The following is a 21,904-nucleotide window of genomic DNA, read 5'->3' as shown; positions in this document are numbered from 1 at the left end:
TGCCCATTATTTATTGGTTTTAATGTTCTTAAAATCAAGGTTACTAATGTACACAGTGTAAAGAGTCGAATCAGGTGGTTTCACAGGCGTGCATGAAGAACATCGCTCCCCGTCCGGCTCTCCCATCTGCCCCTCTGCAGAGGCAACCATTTCAACTCTTTCAGCAGATTCTGCTGCTGTTAACTGTCACCCTTGGCATTATTTGTGTTTTTACAATAAGCATGCATCACTTTGTTACTTTTGTTTGGTTTTAATAATACAGTTAGGATGGGTCGCCGGGTCTGGCACTGGGCCTGGACGCCCAGGGAACGTGGAGTGGCTCTGTGGTCACTGGGCACAGGCCACCAGCTCCTCCAGGGCTTGCTCTCGGCGGTTGCCATGGACCAGCAGCACCTCCTTGATCCGGTCCTGCTGGAAGCCCATGTCGCTGAACTGCTCCCAGAGGCGCAGGAACTCCCCTGCCTGAGGAAGAGGAGACAGGGAGAGTGCTGGAGCCTCTGCTGGGCCTGGCCTCAGCCGTGGGGAGCCCCAGCTCCAGTGCCTACTGCACTGGAAAAGCTGTGGTTTTCCTAGTCGCAAAAACCTGTGGCTCCCCCCAGGCTACTTGAGCCTGATCCTGGGCTGCACCTGCCACTTTCCCGAAACTCTAGGGTGATGTAGGCTCCGACCTCCCTTCCTCTGCCAAGAAAACAAGGCCCTAGCCTGGCCACGGGCTCTGTCCTGACTCTCGTCCCACTCACTGTCAACTTTCTGCTGGGGCAGGAGGGGGCAGACCGCACACCAGCACCGGAGCACAAACAGCCCAAGGTCCCTGCTCATGCCCTGAACACTACGGAGGTCTCACAGCGCAGCCTGCACCTTCCTTCCCCTCTGACCTCAGGGCTTGAAACTTCCCCACCTCTGCTCCCTCTCGGGGCCTCACCCAACTCTCTGTCCCCTTCAGCCTCTGTGAAGAGCTGCTCTGCCATGGGGCATTTAGAAGTGACTACTGGGGCCGGGTGCGGTGGCTCACTCCTGTAATCCCAGCACTTTGGGAGGCCGAGGCAGGTGGATCACTTGAGGTCAGGGGTTTGAGACCAGCCTGGTCAACATGGTGAAACTCCGTCTCTACCGAAAATACCAAAAAAAATTAGCCGGGTGTGGTGACAGGCACCTGTAATCCCAGCTGCTCGGGAGGCTGAGGCTGGAGAATTGCTTGAACCTGGGAGGCAGAGCCAAGATCGCGCCATTGCACTCCAGCCTGGGCGATAGAGTGAGACTCAGTCTCAAAAATCAAGATGTGACTATTGGGCCTACAGCCGCATGCACTTGGGATAGGTGGCACACTTCCCAAGCAGAGAGGTCATGCATCTTTCTGCTGCCCATGGCTACTATCTGGATGTCCGACAAAGAGTGGGCATTCAGTTACAGAGGCTGCGTTGATTCAGTCTAATAAAGCAAAGCCCCTGCTGCTCTCTGCCTCCTGTCCCCCTCTGACCTCTTCCTGATCTCCCTCTGTGCCTTTCTCCTTTGTCCTTGCTGTAGCACCCTGGGCCATCTCCTCCCCAGAGCTGAGGAGTCAGGCAATCTCCTGACAGGACCCACAGGCTGGCTCTGAAGACTGGTGTGCCCCTGCACCCAGGCTCCTGGGTACACCCCCATCCCTTCCATCTCCTGGGGTCCTGGCAGGAAGCCCTGCTGACCTGGCTTTCGGAGAACTGGAACATCTCCATGGCCTCATCCACCAGGCCTTCCTCATATCCCTGATGTAACAGGCGGTCACAGGCACTGAGGTAGCTGAGAAACTGGGCCGGAAGAGGGCAGAGAGGGAGGGAGGGTAAGAGGAGCAGCAGGGGCAGCAGACGGGGCAGAGGCACTCCAAGGGCCTGAGCTGAGGGCCAGGCAACAGGGCAAGCCACCACGTGCAGTGTGGCCCCAGAGATCCCGTGAGCCCACAGAAGAGAGATGAGGCTTCCTCTGAGTGCCTGGGGACAGGCAGACAGTGGGTCTTCACCAACTATCCCAAGTTGGGAGCTGGACTCCAGGAAAAGGGCTGTCAGGGTGGGCTAGGGTGTTCATAGAACCTAGGTGGGGAGCAGGACAGGCTTCAAACAGGCATCCCACCTACTACCCAGTGCAATTCAACATTCGTGCACCACCCATCCCTGCCCAGGAGCACCCATTCGTGTGAAGGTACCTCCTCATCCTTCCACACCTGTGCACCCCTACTGTACCCCCAGATGCATCTCTCTCATCCAGGACTCCTGAGCCACTACTATGCAACTCCTGCACCAGTGCTGGAGAAGGGGTGCGGGGGAGGCACAGAGGAGGATTCCACAGGTTAGAAAAACTGTTCAGGTCACCCCACAGTTATCATCAGGCGCACAGGATAAAATACTGCTCCTTACCAGGCAGGGCTCAAAGGCCTGTTCCCTGTCTATGGCCTCGCCCCCTCCCTCACCCTGCAGGACTCTGCAGATGCAGCTCCCTCAGCCAAGGCCGGCCTCCTTCCCTGTCCCTGGGAAGCTTCCTGCCCCCTCTGTCTTCCTGGGTGCTGGCCCTCGTGCCCCCATAGCACCCTGTGCTTCCCTATTACAGCACATATAACTTTGTAATTGCTTCACTCAGTCTTTCTCATCCACTAACTTTTTGCTCCATGAGGGAGGGGCTGTGTCAGTCTCATTCACCACAGTGTCCCCAGCATCCAGCATGGTGGCAGAAGGAGCTCAATAAATGTATGCTGTGTTTATAAAACGAATGAAGACCTGCCTTCAAGGAACTCACAGCTTAGTGGGGGAGATAAACCAGATGCAGGACCACATCAGTGCCAGGCAAATCAGAGCAGGATTTATAGGGTGTAGGTGCCAAATGAAGGCTCCAGACCACAGGAATTATGAGTATATGTGGAGAAGGGAGAGTGGGGTTTCTGCAGACCTTCAGAGCTGGGATGAAAGTGCAGATCATCTAGACTAAGAGTTTGGAGATTGTTTTTAGCTCCTGAAGTGTTTGTCTTAGCACAAGGAGGCTTCAGCAATAACAGGCTAAGATCAGAGCTGCTCTGGGAGAACAAGGGCCAGGGGCATGGGGGCCCGGAGTCCAGTGCTCCTGCCCGAGGTACTGCCCATTACAGCCAGACCTGCTCTGAGCACATTTTGAAAACCACACACCCATGCCCTCCTTTCACAGTTCAGGAAACCGAGGTTCAGGCAAGGCAGGTGCCTTGCCCAGGGTCCCAGGACTAGGCCCCCGATTATGTAACGTGTCACTTAATGCCTTGTCCATCAGAGGGATCAGCTGCTAGAGGAGGGGCTTTGAGCTGTCTTGGTGGAGGACAGGGTTTCCAAAGGTGAAAACTTCACTTTCAGAAAGAGGGCAGGCAAGGATGGATGGTGGACGCTGCCTCCACCTTTTGGCTCATCCACAGCAATTGTTCTCAATCTCAGTGCTTATTGCAACTGCCTCGGGAACTTGAAACATTACTGATGTCTGGGCCTCACCTTCAGAGGTTACGACATAATTGGTCTGGGGTGTAGCCTGAGCATTGGGATTTTTTCCTATAGCTCTCCAGGTGATTCTAATGTGCACCCAAGACTAAGCATCACTGAATGGGGACAGCTGACCTTGATCTATACCATGCCACCGTGAATATCAGACCCATCTGCACATTTTTTAAAATTAAAGGCCCCTAGGTTCCCCCCAGATCCACTGACTGGGACCCCGCAGGATAAGCCCTGAGAGTCTGCATTTGCAAAGGTTCTGCTGCTTGGTTAGCTTTTGGGCCTTCAGGACTGTAGAAGCTATCAGGCTTGCCTCAGGCCCCCAGGTGGGTGAGGATGTCACCTTCAGGCCACAGGATGGGGGCCCCGGAAGTCACTGGTTCCAAACACGTATTCCTCCTCCACCCTGTGAACTGGGAAACAGGCTAAAAGAGGTGGCCTGGCCTGTGGACCCGCACACATGGCACCCAGGCCTGTCCTGCAGGGAGGCAGCGAGGGCACATCAAGCCTTGTGGAAGGAAAGGAGTGCTGCACAATTTCTTTTTTTCTTCTCTCCCTGACTCTTCTAGTTGCTCTGTCTCTGTCACCTGATGCCCTTCCTCCTGGACCATCTGTCATTTTTCTTGGCCAAAAAGGATTTACTGCAATATGCGGCTTTCAGCGGGAGAAGGAATCTGAACCCAAAGGGCTTGTTCAGTCACCAGGACTTCACAGAACAGACAGAAATACTAACTTGGTGGGGGAGGATAGATGAAGTCATCCAAAGGCCCCTCAGACCCACCCCTTGGGGCCTGGCTCCTGACTGCTGTCTGGGGAAGGCCACCCAGAGATCCAGGGGGCCAGGCAGGTGGTCAGTCTATATCTGGAAACACAATGTTCCCAAGGCAGTGAAATTCTTCCAGCTCACCCACTGGGAGGCCAGGGCCCCAGGCTGGCTCTGACTCATCCTCAGACCCCCAGAGTGATGGCCTGAGATCTCAACCTTATCACAGGGCCTGAAGGGACTGGGGAGGCATATCAAGCCCCCTGTGCACCTGGCCTCTCACAGCCCTCCTGGCCTCTCACAGCCCTCCTGGCCTCTCACAGCCCTCCTGGCCTCTCACAGCCCTCCTGGCCTCTCACAGCCCTCCTGGCCTCTCACAGCCCTCCTGGCCTCTCACAGCCCTCCTGGCCTCTCACAGCCCTCCTGGCCTCTCACAGCCCTCCTGGCCTCTCACAGCCCTCCTGGCCTCTCACAGCCCTCCTGGCCTCTCACAGCCCCTCCTGGCCTCTCACAGCCCTCCTGGCCTCTCACAGCCCTCCTGGCCTCTCACAGCCCTCCTGGCCTCTCACAGCCCTCCTGGCCTCTCACAGCCCTCCTGGCCTCTCACAGCCCTCCTGGCCTCTCACAGCCCCTCCTGGCCTCTCACAGCCCTCCTGGCCTCTCACAGCCCTCCTGGCCTCTCACAGCCCTCCTGGCCTCTCACAGCCCCTGGCCTCTCACAGCCCTCCTGGCCTCTCACAGCCCTCCTGGCCTCTCACAGCCCTCCTGGCCTCTCACAGCCCTCCTGGCCTCTCACAGCCCTCCTGGCCTCTCACAGCCCCTCCTGGCCTCTCACAGCCCTCCTGGCCTCTCACAGCCCTCCTGGCCTCTCACAGCCCTCCTGGCCTCTCACAGCCCTCCTGGCCTCTCACAGCCCTCCTGGCCTCTCACAGCCCTCCTGGCCTCTCACAGCCCTCCTGGCCTCTCACAGCCCCTCCTGGCCTCTCACAGCCCTCCTGGCCTCTCACAGCCCCTCCTGGCCAGCTTTTTGGCCAAGACCCTGGCCTTTCAGTATCAGCTGAAGGTAGGGGTGACTTTAGATCTGCTCTTAAATCTCAAATCAGCCTATGGTGCTGTCCTAAGAGGTTCTCACACAGAAAATGAGATAAAAGGCATTGTGCAACCAAGAGGCAGAGTCAGACCAGCCAGCCTCACCCCAGTGCTGCCATTGACTGCATGAACTTCCCTGGCCTCAGTTTCCTCATCTGCAAAGTGGTCATAACGTAATAGCAACCTTGCAGAATTGAGAAAACCTAACTGAATACCCTCAGAGAGAGAGATTCATGCAAAGAAAATGTTCAATAAATGTTAGCACCCCTCCCTGCCATTTTAGCCACATGGGGGTCACTATGTTGGAAATTCTCCTCCAGGACAGGGCATGAACTGATGAACCCAGAGTAGAGTAGAAGCAGGAGTGGGTGGGCAAGGGGACCAGGTGCATTTCCCCAGCCCCACCCCAGCTCCTGTTTGAAAGTCACTTTCCTTCTGCCATTCCCTCTTGCAGGAGCAGGTAGCTCTGGACTACAGGGACCCAGCATTCCATACTCATCAGTGATGACGGAGGTGTCCAAGCCTTTTGATGGTGGGGCAGGAACGGGAGAAAAATGAAAAGTGCCAACTACCCTGGGAACATGAAGCGTCCCGATGTTTAGAAAACAACACAATGAGGGATGTTGTTTTCAGCTGGGGACATGGGGGTGTAGGCAATGGCATTCAGTGTCACCTCCTGACCCTACTTACAATCCTTCCATGCCTCCTTTTGGCTATTGTGTCATTTATCAAATTCTCAGGGCAGCCTTCAAGACCCCTAAATCTACCCCCAATTCTCTGTCTCATCTCCTACCAGCCTGCCTCATGCACCCTCTCCTCCAACAAGACTGGTCAGATCAGGGCCTCCCAAATACTTCCTTCCCACCTCCACTCCTTTATTCACACTGTCCTTCCCTCCTGGAATATCACCCCTTCTCCTTCCTTCAGAGTCAGCTCTTACCCATCCTTGAAGTCCCACTCAATGCTTGGTATCTCCATGAAGCCTTTCTTGATCTCTAGAACCTCCTTGTGGTAGATTGAGAATGATCATAAAAATTTTTGCAGCCTCTCCCACCAAGAGATGGAGTCTGTTTTTCCCCTGTTTAAGTTTGGAGTGGTCAGTGATGTGCTTTGACCAATAGAATGAGGCAGAATTGACTATGTACAATTTCAGCCTAGGCCTCAAGAGGCCTCAAGAGGCCTTACTCTTGGAACCAAGTAGGGTGCTAGAGATATGTGGCCCAGCTGACAAGTATCACCACCCACTGTACAGTGAATGAGGCCATCTTAGATCATTCAGCCCCAAGTAAGTCACGAAACTGTAGCCACATGAGACTTCAGGTGAGATGAGCAGAAGAACCCCCTAGCTGAGTCCACCTTAAAACTGCCAATCCAGAGAATCATGAGCAAATAAATGGTTGTTTCGAGTCACTAAGTTTTGGGGTAGTTTGTTACACAGAAATAGATGACAGAAACACCCCTATAACACTCATACCCCTTCTTCTCCCAGGTATCTTGTGACTAGCACCTCTTTTTAAGCACTTTGGGGGCCCTCACTCCTCTGCAGGTGTTCTTATATTCTTGGCTTATATTAGGGGTCAAGACCTGCTTCCAAATATTAGCGTGGCTCAGAGTGCTGTCCTTGGAGTGTCATCATGAGTCTCCGCCATACTTCCAATACAGTGAATTCTATTAGAAGAATAGAACGTGGGTGAGTAGAACTTGGGCGTAGTAGACTCTGATGTTCCATCCACATGCCCTTTCACTGCAGGACTTACTGCCCCAGATGCTGGGAGAGCTGGGAGACACTCTTCAGTTGTCTGCCCCTTCAGGGATTACCTTAACAGCAGAGATCCACTTACCTCAGTCATCCCCTTCCCACATGCAATGACTGATTGAGGCAGGGGTATAAAGGCCTGACCATCTCAGCCCCACTTAGGACAACCCTGAGGGGTCGTAGATGCTCCAGATCTTTGGAGTTGGCTGATGCTGTTGTTGGGCCTATGCCACAGCCCAAAAGGTGAAAACCATGTGGCCACTCACCTGGATCCAGCATCACAGCCCATCAGCTCTGGGCCCCCCAACTCACCTGGCTCAGGCTCTGCCTCCCTGTTTTCTGCAGAGCTATGATGGCCCTTTGCAGGGGATATCCCAGGGCGACCACTGGCCCAATGAGGTCTTGCTCCTCCTGGCTCAGGGCAGATAGCAGGTCAGCCGCAGTATCAGGGTGTGACTTGTGGGGGTTGAGAGGCTGGGGTGCCCCCCCAGGAGGTGGCAGACAGGTGTACGGGCTGAGGGACTGAAATACAGACAGACTGGACATGTCAGTTACCACAGGAAGTGACACCCAGTTGGGCTGGACATTTTTAAAAATGCCTTTATGTACCACCTTCTGTAGGGAATGTAGGGACTAATATTATGGAGGGCTTAGAGTCCTGCAGACCCCAGCTCTCTAATGCTTACTCAGTATACTCATGTGAAAAATGAGGGCAATCCCTAAGCTACTTCATGGGACTATTAGGAGGCTTAAATAAGACAATGTGAGGGGCTGGGCGCGGTGGCTCATGGCTGTAATCCCAACACTTTGGGAGGCCAAGGCAGTTGGATCACCTGAGGTAAGGAGTTCGAGACCAGCCCAACCAACATGGTGAAACCCTGCCTCTACTAAAAAATACAAAATTAGCCGGGCATGGTGGCACATGCCTATAATCCCAGCTACTTGATTGGGGCAGGAGGCAGGAGAATTGCTTGAACCCAGGAGGCAGAGGTTGCAGTGAGCAGAGATTACACCATTGCACTCCAGCCTGGACAATAAGAGCGGAACTCTGTCTCAAAAAAAATGAAAAAGAAAAAAAACAAACAAAAAACATGGTCAGGAAAGTGACTAGTGAAAGAAATACGAGGTCTATTCTACTATCCCATTTTACAGACATTGAAATCAAGGTTCAGAAACATGAATGACCTGATTAAGCAACACACGCTTGGCACCTCAACCCTACTCAGGTTTTTTGCCCCACACCTTGCTGAGGGAGGAGCAGGGGTAGGTCTTCCCAACCAGGCCCTCCTGCTTGAGTTCCTTCTTGAGTTTGGTTGGGCTGGGGTTTGGCAGGGCATGGAGCAGGGGAGGAACTCGGCACACCAGCCCTTCGGTTGTGGTGTTGGAGAAACTGAAACAGACCTTGGATTAAGGAGGGTGACTTGAAGGCAGTTCAATTGGTTTGGCCAGCGTCACCCCAACCCTTCTCCCATGAGGAGGTACCTCTCTGCCAGCCCTGAACGTTTCATCCTGTCCCCTCCTCCCAAGGAAAACCCAACCGCCGCCTGGCTCCTAGGGTGGAGTGTATATGTAACACACATGAATTCTCCACCCATCCGCATCTTCTCAGGGCTCTCCCTGCCACGACCTCACCCTAGGATCTACCCTTTATTACCTCCAGGGTGGAGAACATGAAAGTTTAGGAGCTGAGTCTACTCTTGTGTCCTTGAAAAAGATTCTTTGCCCCTCTGTGCCTCATTTCCATCATCTACAGAATACTGTCCCACCCCCACAGGGTTGTTGTGAGAATTAAATTCATCTTGGCCAGGGAAGAGCCATCCTGGCATCAACATCTGGTCTTGGATGTGGGGGTGGCTCATCGCGATTACAGGGCCTCTTCTCTACTATGTATGCTCTGAACAACCGAGTGAAGGGTTGTTGGCTCACTGTGCAGGTAGAGAAGGGGTAGTTCAGTGACTTGCCTAAGGTCACACGCCGGTGCATGTAAGAAACCAGACCTCAGGTCTCTGTCTTTCAGATTGAATTCTACCTTGGTCTTATTCTGCAGCATCTCCTGGCCTTATTGTGGGGCTGCTGGGGGACAGAAAGCTGTGCCCCGCTGCCACCTTCTGCTGCCAATCCTGACCCACCCCATGTTTTGTGGAGTCTGATACTTATATCATTTGGAAGCGACCTCAGAGAAAAAGAACACACAATTATGAACACAAAATTGGGCACAAGGCCTTGGAAGAGACAAAGGGAGGAGCCTGAGGCTTAAGCTTCTGTGGTTTCACTGTAGGGTCACTTCTCCCTGCTCTTCAGGGTTCACTTCCTCCGTCCTGAAACCTTCTCAGCCTGTAGCAGCCCTGACTCTCCCTCAACACCTGATTCCGCTGTACAGTGCAGGGCCTGGTCCCACACTCTCTTAGCCAACTCTCCATGTCCTGTGGTTTTGACACTCCCAAACCCAGTGTCTGGCAGGAAGTAACTGTGCATTGAATATTCCTTGATTGAGCCTCCAGCTTCCCCAGCCTACAGCAAACCTCACCCGGTGGGAAGCCCTAGATTTGCGTTGTGTTCATCAATTCAACAGACATCCACTGAGCGCCCCCTATGGGTCAAGTCGGCAGCTGGGTGCTCTGGAAACAAAAATCAATGCGATCCACTCCCTGCCCTAAAAGAGCTCAACCTCTGTTGGAAGAGACAGACAGTTTCTGCATAATTAAAACCACTATGACCTGCGCCCTAAAAAAAGCAAGGCAGGCACAGTGGGAAACGCGGGGAATGGGGGCTTCTGAGCAGGGACTACTCTACTCTAGGCAAAGGGCCGCAGGAGGACAACACTGGACAGGCCCAGGTGGGAGGAGGTCAAGGGAGGACACAGGAGCGCGCAGGGTAGGGGACCGAGGCTGCGGGCCGGGCTGGACACCCAGATTATGGGGCCTGGGCTGCTGAGCGGCGGCATTGGCGGGACGGGCAGAATCCTTACCGCGACCGTGGGCTTGTGGCTCCGTAGCTGGGGAATGGCGCCGGCCGTGGAGGGCCGCGGGGGCGACGCGGGGACTGCGGGGGACTGGGGCGCGGGCCCCGGAGGTGACGCGGACCTGGGGGACGGCGCGGGGCTGGGGCACAGGCTCAGCGCGCGGCGGCCGCGGAAGCCGTGCAGGAGGGCGCGGGGCCGGGCGGCCAGCTTTCCCTCGGAGAGTCGCCGCCTTGCCCCCGCCAGCTCCGACCGCACGCTGCGCAGCACGTCCAGTGAGCACAGGCGACGGCCGGGGCCGGGGCTCGCGGGAGAGCCCGGTTGGAAGCTGCGTGGGCCCAGCTCTTCCTCGCTGCCAGAGGAAGCTTCTGCCTCGTCCTCACCCTCCTCCTCTGTCCTTTCCTGGTGTCCGGCCTCCTGGTCTCTGATTGTGGCAGGCGCCAGCCCATGTTCGGGGCTGACTAGCAGAAGCCAGGCTGGAGGGGCTGACGCTGTCCCCGGGTCACCGCACTGGTACGGGCTGGGTCCCCGGCCGGCGGCCTCCACCCAGAAGAGTGCCCTCCTCTCCAGGCTGAAGTCGTGCTGTGGAAAGAAGGCGACGTAAAGCCCGGGGCAAACCAGGACCCCGGGGTCACAACACTAACCCCTGGCCTGGGGGACCCTGTTCAGCCAGAGACTCTCTAGGCCTGGACAGCGTCAGATTCTGAGCCCCGGGCTTCCATCACAGCCCACTCTACCCTGGGTTTTTTTTTTTTTTTTTGAGACGGAGTCTTGCTCTGTCGCCCAGGCTGGAGTGCAGTGGCCGGACCTCAGCTCACTGCAAGCTCCGCCTCCCGGGTTCATGCCATTCTCCTGCCTCAGCCTCCCGAGTAGCTGGGACTACAGGCGCCCGCCACTGCGCCCGGCTAGTTTTTTGTATTTTTTAGTAGAGACGGGGTTTCACCGTGTTAGCCAGGATGGTCTCGATCTCCTGACCTCGTGATCCGCCCGTCTCGGCCTCCCAAAGTGCTGGGATTACAGGCTTGAGCCACCGCACCCGGCCTACCCTGGGTTTTATAGCTAACACTGTGGTTGATGGATACCAATAACAGTTTAATGGCAAACTGGCATAAATGACAAAGTGATGAATTCGTTAATAGAATGAAATGTAATTAAATCCAACATCTAAATCCCTTTGCCATTCAGTATGTAGTTGAGCAAAAACTACTTAAAAATTTTCTCCAGTAAAGCTTATTCTTAGCAAAGAAGCTTTCACCTGAGCCCAGCACAGTAGGCCCTGTCTCAAAAAACAAAAGCAGGTCGGGCACAGTGGCTCATGCTTGTAATTGCAGCTCTTAGGGTGTCCAAAGTGGGAGGATCACTTGAGCCCAGGAGTTCAAGACCAGCCCGGGCAACATGGTGTGAAATCTCATCTCTACAAAGAAATATGAAAAATTAGCCAAGCATGGTGGCATATGCCTATAGTCCTAGTTACTTGGGAGGCTGAGGTGAGAGGATTGCTTGAGCCCTAGAAGAGGAGGTTGCAATGAGCTGAGATTGCACCACTGCACTCCATCCAGCCTGGGCAACAGAGGGAGACTCTGAAAAAAACAAAAACAGCTCTTTCCCTAAGCGGCCTGAGGTAATCTGTGAAAATGGTTCACTATTCATTTGACCTGGAGAACCCCACAAAATCGTGCAAATCAAGAGGTTCAAATCTTCATGGTCACTTTAAGAACACTCGTGAAATAGCCGGACGCGGTGGCTCAAGCCTGTAATCCCAGCACTTTGGGAGGCCGAGATGGGCAGATCACGAGGTCAGGAGATCGAGACCATCCTGGCTAACACAGTGAAACCCCCGTCTCTACTAAAAAATACAAAAAACTAGCCGGGCGAGGTGGCAGGCGCCTGTAGTCCCAGCTACTCGGGAGGCTGAGGCAGGAGAATGGCGTAAACCCGGGAGGAGGAGCTTGCAGTGAGCTGAGATCTGGCCACTGCACTCCAGCCTGGGTGACAGAGCAAGACTTCGTCTCAAAAAAAAAAAAAAAAAAGAACACTCGTGAAAATGCCCAGGCCATCAAGGGTATGCATATGCGAAAAGCCATTAAGTATCTGAAAGATGTCACTTTACAGAAATAGTGCGTACCATTCTGAGGTTACAATGGTGGAGTTGGTACGTGTGCCCAGGCCAAGCAGTGGGGTTGGATACAAGGTCGGTGGCCCAAAAAGAGTGCTGAATTTGTTTTTGAGACAGAGTCTCATTCTGTCACTAGGCTGGAGTACAGTGGCACGATGTCGGCTCACTGCAACCTCCACCTCCCTGGGTTCAAGCGATTCTCATGCCTCCACCTCCCGAGTAGCTGGGATTACAGGCACACATTGCCACACCCAGCTAATTTTTTGTATTTTTAGTAGAGACGGGGTTTCACCATGTTGGCCAGGGCTAGCTGTCCTTTAAATTCAAGGAACAAGGCCCCACGGACTCAGCCTCAGACCCACAGACCTAGAAGACAGAAACACAGAGACACACTTACCATAGAACCCAGCAGAAGCTCCCCGCAGGGCGGGACGCTGAGTTCTGGCCCAGAAAGAGGCTCTGTGCCTATCACAAAGCCCTTAGGCAACTTGAAGGGAACACCATCGAGAGCATTCATTCTGTCAGAGGAGTGTGGAGATGGCTGGCAGGACTGGGGCGGGCTGCTTGATGGTAGGGAGAGAGAGTCGAGTCCTGAGGACCAGGCTCAGGCCTCAAATGGCCTTACTGCTCTCCTGTGTGGTCACTTAGCTGAGCCCCAAACAGCTGGAAGGGAAAAGGTGAAGAGGCCAGTGCTGCATAAAGGAAGGAAATGAATAAAAACAAGAGCATTCACACAGACAGGAATTCACTATTTCATATTTCAGTCATGCTCTAGACCATTGTTTTCCAAAACATGGTCCACAAAACTAGTTCTAATGCATTTCATCAAAATAATTGTCACCCAAATGTTTAAGAAACAAACAGTATTAATTTACATAGACTCTTCCAGGGAAGAAGAAAATAAGGAATACTTTCTAACTCATTCTGATTTTAGCATAACCTTTTTTTTTTTTTTTTCTTTCTTTTTCTGGGACGAAGTCTCGCTCTGTCACCCAGGCTGGAGTGCAGTAGCCTGATCTTACTTCACAGGAACCTCCAGCTCCTTGTTTCAAGTGAGTCTTCTGGCTCAGCCTCCCGAGTAGCTGGAATTACAGGCACCCACCACCACGCCCAGCTAATTTTTGTATTTTTAGTAGAGATGGGGTTTCACCATGTTGGCCAGGCTGGTCTCAAACTCCCAGCCTCAGGTGATTTGGCTGCCTCGGCCTCCCAAAGTGCTGGGATTACAGGCATGAGCCACTGCACCCGGCTGATTTTTAGCATAACCTTGATACCAAATTTGATAAAAATAAAAAAAAATTTAGAAACCAATCTCTCATGAATATAGATGCAAAAAAATCTTTAAAATAATTATGGGTAGAAGAATATAACACTGCCAAGTTAAGTTTATTTCAGGAAAGATAGATTGACTTAACATTCTCAAATCAATAAATGGGAATAAAGACAAATATCAATAGAATAAAGATGAAAAATTATATAATTATATAGCTCCATAGATGCAGAAAAAAACATGACAAAATCAATACCCATACCCTTTCAGCAACTTAGGAATAGAAGGGAATTTTATTAACTAATAAAGAGTATCTCTAAAACATCACACAGGCCGGGCGCGGTGGCTCAAGCCTGTAATCCCAGCACTTTGGGAGGCCGAGATGGGCGGATCACGAGGTCAGGAGATCGAGACCATCCTGGCTAACACGGTGAAACCCCGTCTCTACTAAAAAATACAAAAAACTAGCCGGGTGAGGTGGCGGGCGCCTGTAGTCCCAGCTACTCGGGAGGCTGAGGCAGGAGAATGGCGTGAACCCAGGAGGCGGAGCTTGCAGTGAGCTGAGATCCAGCCACTGCACTCCAGCCTGGGTGACAGAGTGAGACTCTGCCTCAAAAATAAAAAAATAAAAAAAAATCACACAGTGGCCAAGATCATGCCACTGCACTCCAGCCTGACAGTGGAGCAAGATGCTTTTTTTTAAAAAAACAAACAAAAAAAACAATTACATCTCTATGTATAAATAGTAAATCATGTAAATAGACTCTTCTAAAATTTTTATTAGAAATGGAACATTTTAGGCCAGGTGCAGTGGCTCACACCTGTAATCCCAAATCCCAGCACTTTGGGAGGCCGAGGTGGGAGGATCACCTGAGGTCAGGAGTTGGAGACCAGCCTAGCCAACATGGTGAAACCCTATCTCAATTAAAAATACAAAAATTAGCTGGGCGCCGGCCGGGCGCGGTGGCTCAAGCCTGTAATCCCAGCACTTTGGGAGGCCGAGGCGGGTGGATCACGAGGTCAGGAGATGGAGACTATCCTGGCTAACACGGTGAAACCCCGTCTCTACTAAAAAAATACAAAAAACTAGCCGGGCGAGGTGGCGGGCGCCTGTAGTCCCAGCTACTCGGGAGGCTGAGGCAGGAGAATGGCGTAAACCCGGGAGGCGGAGTTTGCAGTGAGCTGAGATCTGGCCACTGCACTCCAGCCTGGGTGACAGAGTGAGACTCCTTCTCAAAAAAAAAAAAAAAAAAAAAAAAAAAAAATTAGCTGGGCATGGTGGTGGGTGCCTGTAATCCCAGCTACTTGGGAGGCTGAGAAAGGAGAATCACTTGAATCCAGGAGGCAGAGGTTGCAGTGAGCCAAGATCACGCCATTGCACTCCAGCCTGGGCAACAAGAGGGAAACGCTGTCTCAAAAAAAAAAAAAAAAAAAAAAGTAAAATTTAAAAAGTTACCATTTATATTAGCATCAGTTCTCTAGGACTAAATCTAACACAAAATGTACGAGACCTCTACACACAAAACTATAAAACATTTGGTTAAATTGAGGAACATATCATGTTCAAGGATCGTAAAACTGAATCTTGTAAAGATAGCAATTCTCCTCCAATTAATTTATTCATTCTATGTATCAAAATTCCATCACTTTTTTTTGGGTAGAAATTGGCAAGCTAATTCTAAAATCAAATGAAATGCAAAGGACCAGGAAGCCAAGAGACTCTTGGAGAAGCAACACAGTGGAAGACTTTTACTATCAGATAGCAAGACCTTCAAGTTACGGGAATTAAGACAGTGACTTAAAGACTTGCAAAGAAACCAACAGGACAAAAAAGTCCAGAAACAGATCCACACATGAATCTTTGACTTATGACAAAATTGCCTCTGTAGAACAGTTGGAAAGGGAAAGTCTTTTTTTTTTTTTTTTTTTTTTTTTGAGACGGAGTCTCGCTCTGCCGCCCAGGCTGGAGTGCAGTGGCCGGATCTCAGCTCACTGCAAGCTCCACCTCCCGGGTTTATGCCATTCTCCTGCCTCAGCCTCCCGAGTAGCTGGGACTACAGGCACCCGCCACATCGCCCGGCTAGTTTTTTGTATTTTTTAGTAGAGACGGGGTTTCACCGTGTTAGCCAGGATGGTCTCGATCTCCTGACCTTGTGATCCGCCCGTCTCGGCCTCCCAAAGTGCTGGGATTACAGGCTTGAGCCACCGCGCCCGGCAAGGGAAAGTCTTTTAAAGAAATGGTTCTGGATTAATTTGATATCCATCTGGGGGAAAACAAAAACAAAAACAATATTGACCTCCACTTCATGTCATACCTAAAAATCGATTCCAGGTAGACTGTAGATTTAAATGTAAAAGGTAAAATAATGAAGCTCAAAGATAAAAATGAGACTACATTCATGGCCTTGCAATAGTCAAACATTTCTTTTTTTTTTTTTTTTTTTTTTTGAGGCGGAGTCTCGCTCTGTCGCCCGGACTGGAGTGCAGTGGCCAGATCTCAGCTCACTGCAAGCTCCGCCTCCCGGGTTCACGCCATTCTCCTGCCTCAGCCTCCCGAGTAGCTGGGACTACAGGCGCCCGCCACCTCGCCCGGCTAGTTTTTGTATTTTTAGTAGAGACGGGGTTTCACCGTGTTAGCCAGGATGGTCTCGATCTCCTGACCTCGTGATCCGCCCGTCTCGGCCTCCCAAAGTGCTGGGATTACAGGCTTGAGCCACCGCGCCCGGCCTCAAACATTTCTTAAGTTACAAAAGGGCTAACAGGCCAGGCAAGTTGGCTCATGCCTATAATCCCAGCACTTTGAGAGGTCCAGACAGGAGGATCAGTTGAGGCCAGGAGATTGAGACAAGCATGGGCAACAAAGCAAGACCCCCGTCTCTACAAAAAATATAAAAGTAGCCAGGTATGGTGGCACACACCTGTAGCCCCAGCTACTCAGGAGGCTGAAGGAGGAGGATTGCTTAAGTCTGGGAGGACAAGGCTACAGTAAGATGAGTGAGCTTTGAGCCCAGGTTGCGCTCCAGCCTGGGCAACAAATGAGACCCTGTCTCAAAAAAAAAAAAAAATTTTAAAAAACCACCACAACGGCCGGGCGTGGCGGCTCAAGCCTGTAATCCCAGCACTTTGGGAGGCTGAGATGGGTGGATCACGAGGTCAGGAGATCGAGACCATCCTGGCTAATACGGTGAAACCCCGTCTCTACTAAAAAAAATACAAAAAACTAGCCAGGCGAGGTGGCGGGCGCCTGTAGTCCCAGCTACTCGGGAGGCTGAGGCGGGAAAATGGTGTAAACCCGGGAGGCGGAGCTTGCAGTGAGCTGAGATCTGGCCACTGCACTCCAGCCTGGGCGACAGAGCGAGACTCCGTCTCAAAAAAAAAAAAAAACCAACACAACAACAAAAACTCCAAAAGAGACGAACCATGAAGGAAAATTCTGATAAACATTAAAGTTAAGAACCGCTGGGTGCAGTGGCTCACACCCGTAATCCCAGTACTTTGGGAGGCCAAGGCAGGCAGATTGCTTGAGGTTGGGAGTTCGAGACCAGCCTGGCCAACATGGTAAACCCTGTCTCTACTAAAAATACAAAAATTAGCCAGGCGTGGTGGCACACGTCTGTAATGCTAGCACTTTGGGAGGCCGAGGCGGGCAGATCACAAGGTCAGGGGATTGAGACCATCCTGGCTAACATGGTGAAACTCCATCTCTACTAAAAATACAACAAATTAGCCGGGCATAGTGGTGGGTGCCTGTAGTCCCAGCTACTCGGGAGGCTGAGGCAGAAGAATGGTGTGAACCCAGGAGGTGGAGCTTGCAGTGAGCCAAGATCATGCCACTGCACTCCAGCCTGGGCAACAGAGCGAGACTCCGTCTCAAAAAAAAAAAAAAAAAAGAACTTCCATTCATCAGATTACACCATCAAGAGAGTTAAAACAAAAACAAAAACAAATCACAGAGTGGGGGAAGATATTTGCAACACATCTATCTGACAAAGGACTGATATCCAGTATATACAAAGAACTTCTATAAACAATAAGAAATGGGCAAGAGATTTTTAATAGGCACTTTACAAAAGAGGATATCCAAATAGCCAATATGATAAGTTGTTTAACTTCATTAGTCATCAGAGGAATGCAAAATAAAACAATGTGATACCACTACACAAACACACAACCATTAATTTAAGGTTAAAATTAAAAAGCTTCACAATATCAGGTGTTGATGAGGATGTGGAACATCTATAACTCTCATTCACTGTTGGTCAGAAAGTCACTTAGTATTAGTCAACAGTATCTACTAAACCTGAAAGCCAAGAATTAAGAACTCATTCACATATCACTTCTTGGCCTTTTGGGTAAGATCAAGGCTAGTATCTGTCCTTCGTTTAGCAATACTCACAACAGGCAGGAATTTAATTTTTGATGTATTTTAAACTACATTAAATATTGAATCTGTTGCCTTTAAAAAAGAACAAACTCGGCCCAGTGTGGTGGCTCATGCCTGTAATCCCAGCCCTTTTGGGAGGATGAGGCAACGGATCACAAGGTCAAGAGGATCAAGACCATCCTGGCCAACATGGTGAAACCCCGTCTCTACTAAAAATACAAAAATTAGCTGGGTGTGGTGGCATGCACCTGTAGTCCCAGCTACTCAGGAGGCTGAGGCAGGAGAATCGCTTGAACCCGGGAGGCGGAGGTTGCAGTGAGCTGGGATCGTGCCACTGCACTCCAGCCTGGTAACAGATTGAGACTCTTCAAAAAAAAAAAAAAAAAAAAAAAAAGAACAAACTTGGCTGGACGTGGTGGCTCATACCTGTAATCCCAGCACTTTGGGAGGCTGAGGTGGATGGATCAGGAGGTCAAGAACTCAAGACCATCCTGGCCAACATGATGAAACCCCGTTTCTACTAAAAATACAAAAAAAAATTTAGCTGGGCATGGTGGCACGCACCTGTAGTCCCAGCTACTCAGGAGGCTGAGGCAGGAGAATCGCTTGAACCCATGAGGTAGAGGTTGAGGTGAGCCAAGATGGCACCACTGCACTCCAGCATGGGTGACAGAGTGAGACTCTGTCTCAAAAAAAAACAAACAAACAAACAAAAAAAACTCATTCACACAGAATTTAAGCTCACGACTGCCTATAATATACACTTGAATCTAGACTCCTTGACCGCAGTCTGCCTTTTTGCAAACAATCAGGGATTATCAGGGAGTCTGCAGCAGGGAGTGCCTCTGGCTCAACACCATCTGTCATCCTTCCCAGGATGACGCAAAGCTCTGCCCTGCTAGCAGTCACTACAGTCATCCCCTTCCCATGAGAGCATCATGTGGAGAGTTAGGGAGGGTAATCTGACTACAGAGAGGTCAAATGAAGGCAAGTGGGCAAATCCCTTAATTCCCTCATCTCCTGCCCCATCTGTCAACTCTTGTGTCTTGCTATATATAAGACTCAAAAGGTTTCTCCACTCTATGCCTAGAGCTGGTCTCCCTGCACAGCAGGAGGTGGCTCTCTATGCTGCCTTTGTGATACAGAATCAGGCAAGTCCCACTGTAACCAGTAAATTATCTGCCCCATCAGTCAGTTCTTACAGGGGACCTCTGAGGTACAAGTAGGTTATAGGAGACACAGGAAAGTTCAGCAAGTTTTGGCATTCTCAGATTTATTATTCACATTTCCAGGTATCATCTGAATTTTGAGCTATCTCCAGGGAAGGGGCACAGTTCTATTGAGACTGTCTGTCCACTTAGCAGGTATAAGGCACCCTTCTCTCCATCTTCCGCCCAGCATCTGCATCCTAATAGGTATTTTCTACTCAGCCCTACACTTGCTTCTAGGATACTTTAAGAGTTTGAGGATTTGGGGAACACATCTTTTTTTTTTTTTTTAATTTTTTTGAGATGGACTCCAACCCAGGTTGGAGTGCAGTAGTGTAATCTCCTAGGCTCACTGCAACCTCTGCCTCCCAGGTTCAAGTGATTCTCCTGTTTCAGCCTCCTGAGTAGCTGGGATTACAGGCGGCCACCACCACACCTGGCTAATTTTTGTATTTGTAGTAGAGGCAGGGTTTCACCATATTGGTCAGGCTGGTCTCAAACTCCTGACCTCAGGTGATCCACCCAACTTGACCTCCCAAAGTGCTGGGATTGCAGGTGTGAGTCACCATGCCCAACCTGTATCTCTTAAGAATGGCAAGGGCTACAGTAAAGATATCATCTAGTTAGAAAATATCCTAAAAAGAGGGTCACTTCACTAGGTACAAAATGAGAGGTACAGATCATTATGTAATAATAATCTCCAAAGGAAGGGGAGTGGTCTAGTCCTTTTGGGCATTGGAGAAGCTTCAGAAAGTAGATGGGACTCGACCTTGACCCTGGAAGGTGAGAGAACAGCCTGTGAACAAGAGAGCAGAGGAATCTTCAGAGTGGAGTGAAGTGACAAGTTGCTTGACTTAAGCAGATGGTCTGTGCTGGGAAGCAGTATGAACTAAGATTGAAAGGGTAGACTGGGGTAGAGCTGGGGAGAACTGTGAACTTCAGGCTGAGCACTGACTCCATTCAGCAGGTAGTGGGCAAAGTCTGGAAGAGGCCTGAGGTGGTGGGGTGGGGTAGGGATGTGGGGATGTCAGGAAAGCCAGGCTGTGCATGCTTGGGCAAACTGTAAGCCAGGACCTCTCAAACACTAGTCCATGAGGTGGTGCCCATTTGCCTGGATCTGGGCATGGGGATGGGGAGTGGGATGGGTGAAGGTGGCATCGACTGATCTAAATGGCGCCCAGGCAATGACATTAGTATTGTTTTCAAAAGTCTTCACTATACTCTCTAAATGACTTTATTCTTGTCCAGAGCTTCAATTACCTGCCAATGATTCACAGATTAAATTCTCCAGTTCTCGTGTGAGATCAAACTCATAAACACAACTGCGTAACACGGTGTCTCCTTCAAGACTTCTCAAACTCTACGTATCAAAAGTGAACTGATTTTTCCCTTCCCCAAACTGCTTCTTGCCCTCAGGGTTCCTTGTCACAAGGAATGGTGACATTGAGCCAGGTGCATGAGTACTCATCTCTGTTATTTTCCTCTCCTTTACCACCACCATCTCAAATCACCTGCCAAGTTTTATCTCCTAAATCTCTGGAATCCAACCATTTCATGCTACCTCCACTGCTTCCATGGGAATCCAAGCCCCCATTATCTCTCACCTGGACAACTCATCTCCATGTATCCTCACATGCTTTATTATTGTAATTCTGTTCCACACACTGAGGCAAGAATGATCATTTCCAAACTCAAAACTATGCCACTCCTGGCTGGGTACAGTGGCTCACACCTGTAATTCCAACACTTTGGGAGGCAGAGGTGGGAGGACTGCTGGAGCCCAGTTCAAGACCAGCCTGGGCAACATAGCAAGACCCCTTCTTTAGAAAACAAAACTAAGGCACACCTCCACTTAAAACTCTTCAATAGTTCTTGACTGTTTTCAAAATAAAAATTAAACTTCTGAAGCCTTGCAGTGTCTGGCCTGTTTCCTCTCCTCCCATTTTACTCCAGTCATGCTAGCCTTCAACTGCCATGGTCTCTCGGCCCCCACAGAACCTTTGCATATGCTGTTCCAGATACTTACTATGTTCTTCCCTGTCGCTTCCCCACAATTAATTAAAAGCTGCTCAAAGGCCGGGCACGGTGACTCACACCTGTAATCCCAGAACTTTGGGAGGCCAAGGTGGGTGAATCACTTGAGGTCAGGAGTTCGAGACCTGCCTGGCCAACATGGCGAAAAACCCTCTTTACTAAAAATACGAAAATTAGGCCGGGCGCGGTGGCTCAAGCCTGTAATCCCAGCACTTTGGGAGGCCGAGACGGGCGGATCACGAGGTCAGGAGATCGAGACCATCCTGGCTAACATGGTGAAACCCCATCTCTACTAAAAATACAAAAACTAGCCGGGCGAGGTGGCGGGCGCCTGTACTCCCAGCTACTCGGGAGGCTGAGGCAGGAGAATGGCGTAAACCCGGGAGGCGGAGCTTGCAGTGAGCTGAGATCTGGCCACTGCACTCCAGTCCGGGCGACAGAGCGAGACTCCGCCTCAAAAAAAAAAAAAAAAAAAATACAAAAATTAGCCTGGTGTAGTGGCATATGCCTGTAGTCCCAGCTACTCAGGAGGCTGAGGTGGGAGAACTGCTTGAACCTAGGAGGCAAAGGTTGCAGTGAGCCAAGATCACACCACTGCATTCCAGCCTGGGTGACAAAGCAAGACTGTCTCAAGAAGAAAAAAAAAAATAGAAAAAGCTGTCCATTTTTCAGAGCTCAGCTGAAACATCACTTCCTCAAAAAAGCCTTCCCTGACTCTCAAACTTGGTTAGGTCTACCCAGCACAGTGGCCTTTACGAATTTTTTTTTTTTTTTGAGAGGGAGTCTCACTCTGTTACCCAGGCTGGAGTGCAGTGGCGAGATCCTGCTCACTGCGAGCTCCGCCTCCCG

At 50.9% G+C, this 21,904-nt stretch overlaps 1 protein-coding gene across 1 annotated transcript; it reads right to left on the bottom strand.

Annotated features, from left to right (window-relative positions):
- On the bottom strand, positions 1-12,851 carry UBAP1L (ubiquitin associated protein 1 like). Its single transcript, XM_010355497.2, has 5 exons — positions 12,557-12,851; positions 10,053-10,625; positions 7,397-7,606; positions 1,683-1,784; positions 1-462 (listed from the first exon to the last, which is right to left on the bottom strand). Exons 1-5 carry the CDS (start codon positions 12,674-12,676, stop codon positions 328-330), a joined length of 1,140 nt encoding a protein of 379 aa, XP_010353799.2. The 5' UTR covers positions 12,677-12,851; the 3' UTR covers positions 1-327.
- Positions 12,852-21,904: the final 9,053 nt, after the last annotated feature.

This window comes from Rhinopithecus roxellana, chromosome 5, assembly GCF_007565055.1.
Source record: "Rhinopithecus roxellana isolate Shanxi Qingling chromosome 5, ASM756505v1, whole genome shotgun sequence".
Lineage (NCBI taxonomy): Eukaryota > Metazoa > Chordata > Mammalia > Primates > Cercopithecidae > Rhinopithecus > Rhinopithecus roxellana.
This window is presented reverse-complemented; position numbering and strand designations above follow the sequence as displayed.

Excerpts from the sequence above, each read along its gene's own strand:
- UBAP1L (XM_010355497.2), bottom strand. The coding sequence starts at position 12,676 with ATGAATGCTCTCGATGGTGTTCCCTTCAAGTTGCCTAAGGGCTTTGTG. Across the intron at positions 10,626-12,556 it reads AGCTTCTGCTGGGTTCTATG|CACGACTTCAGCCTGGAGAG; the intron begins GTAAGTGTGTCT and ends TTCTTTCCACAG. Across the intron at positions 1,785-7,396 it reads GGAGGCAGAGCCTGAGCCAG|TTTCTCAGCTACCTCAGTGC; the intron begins GTGAGTTGGGGG and ends CTTCCGGCCCAG.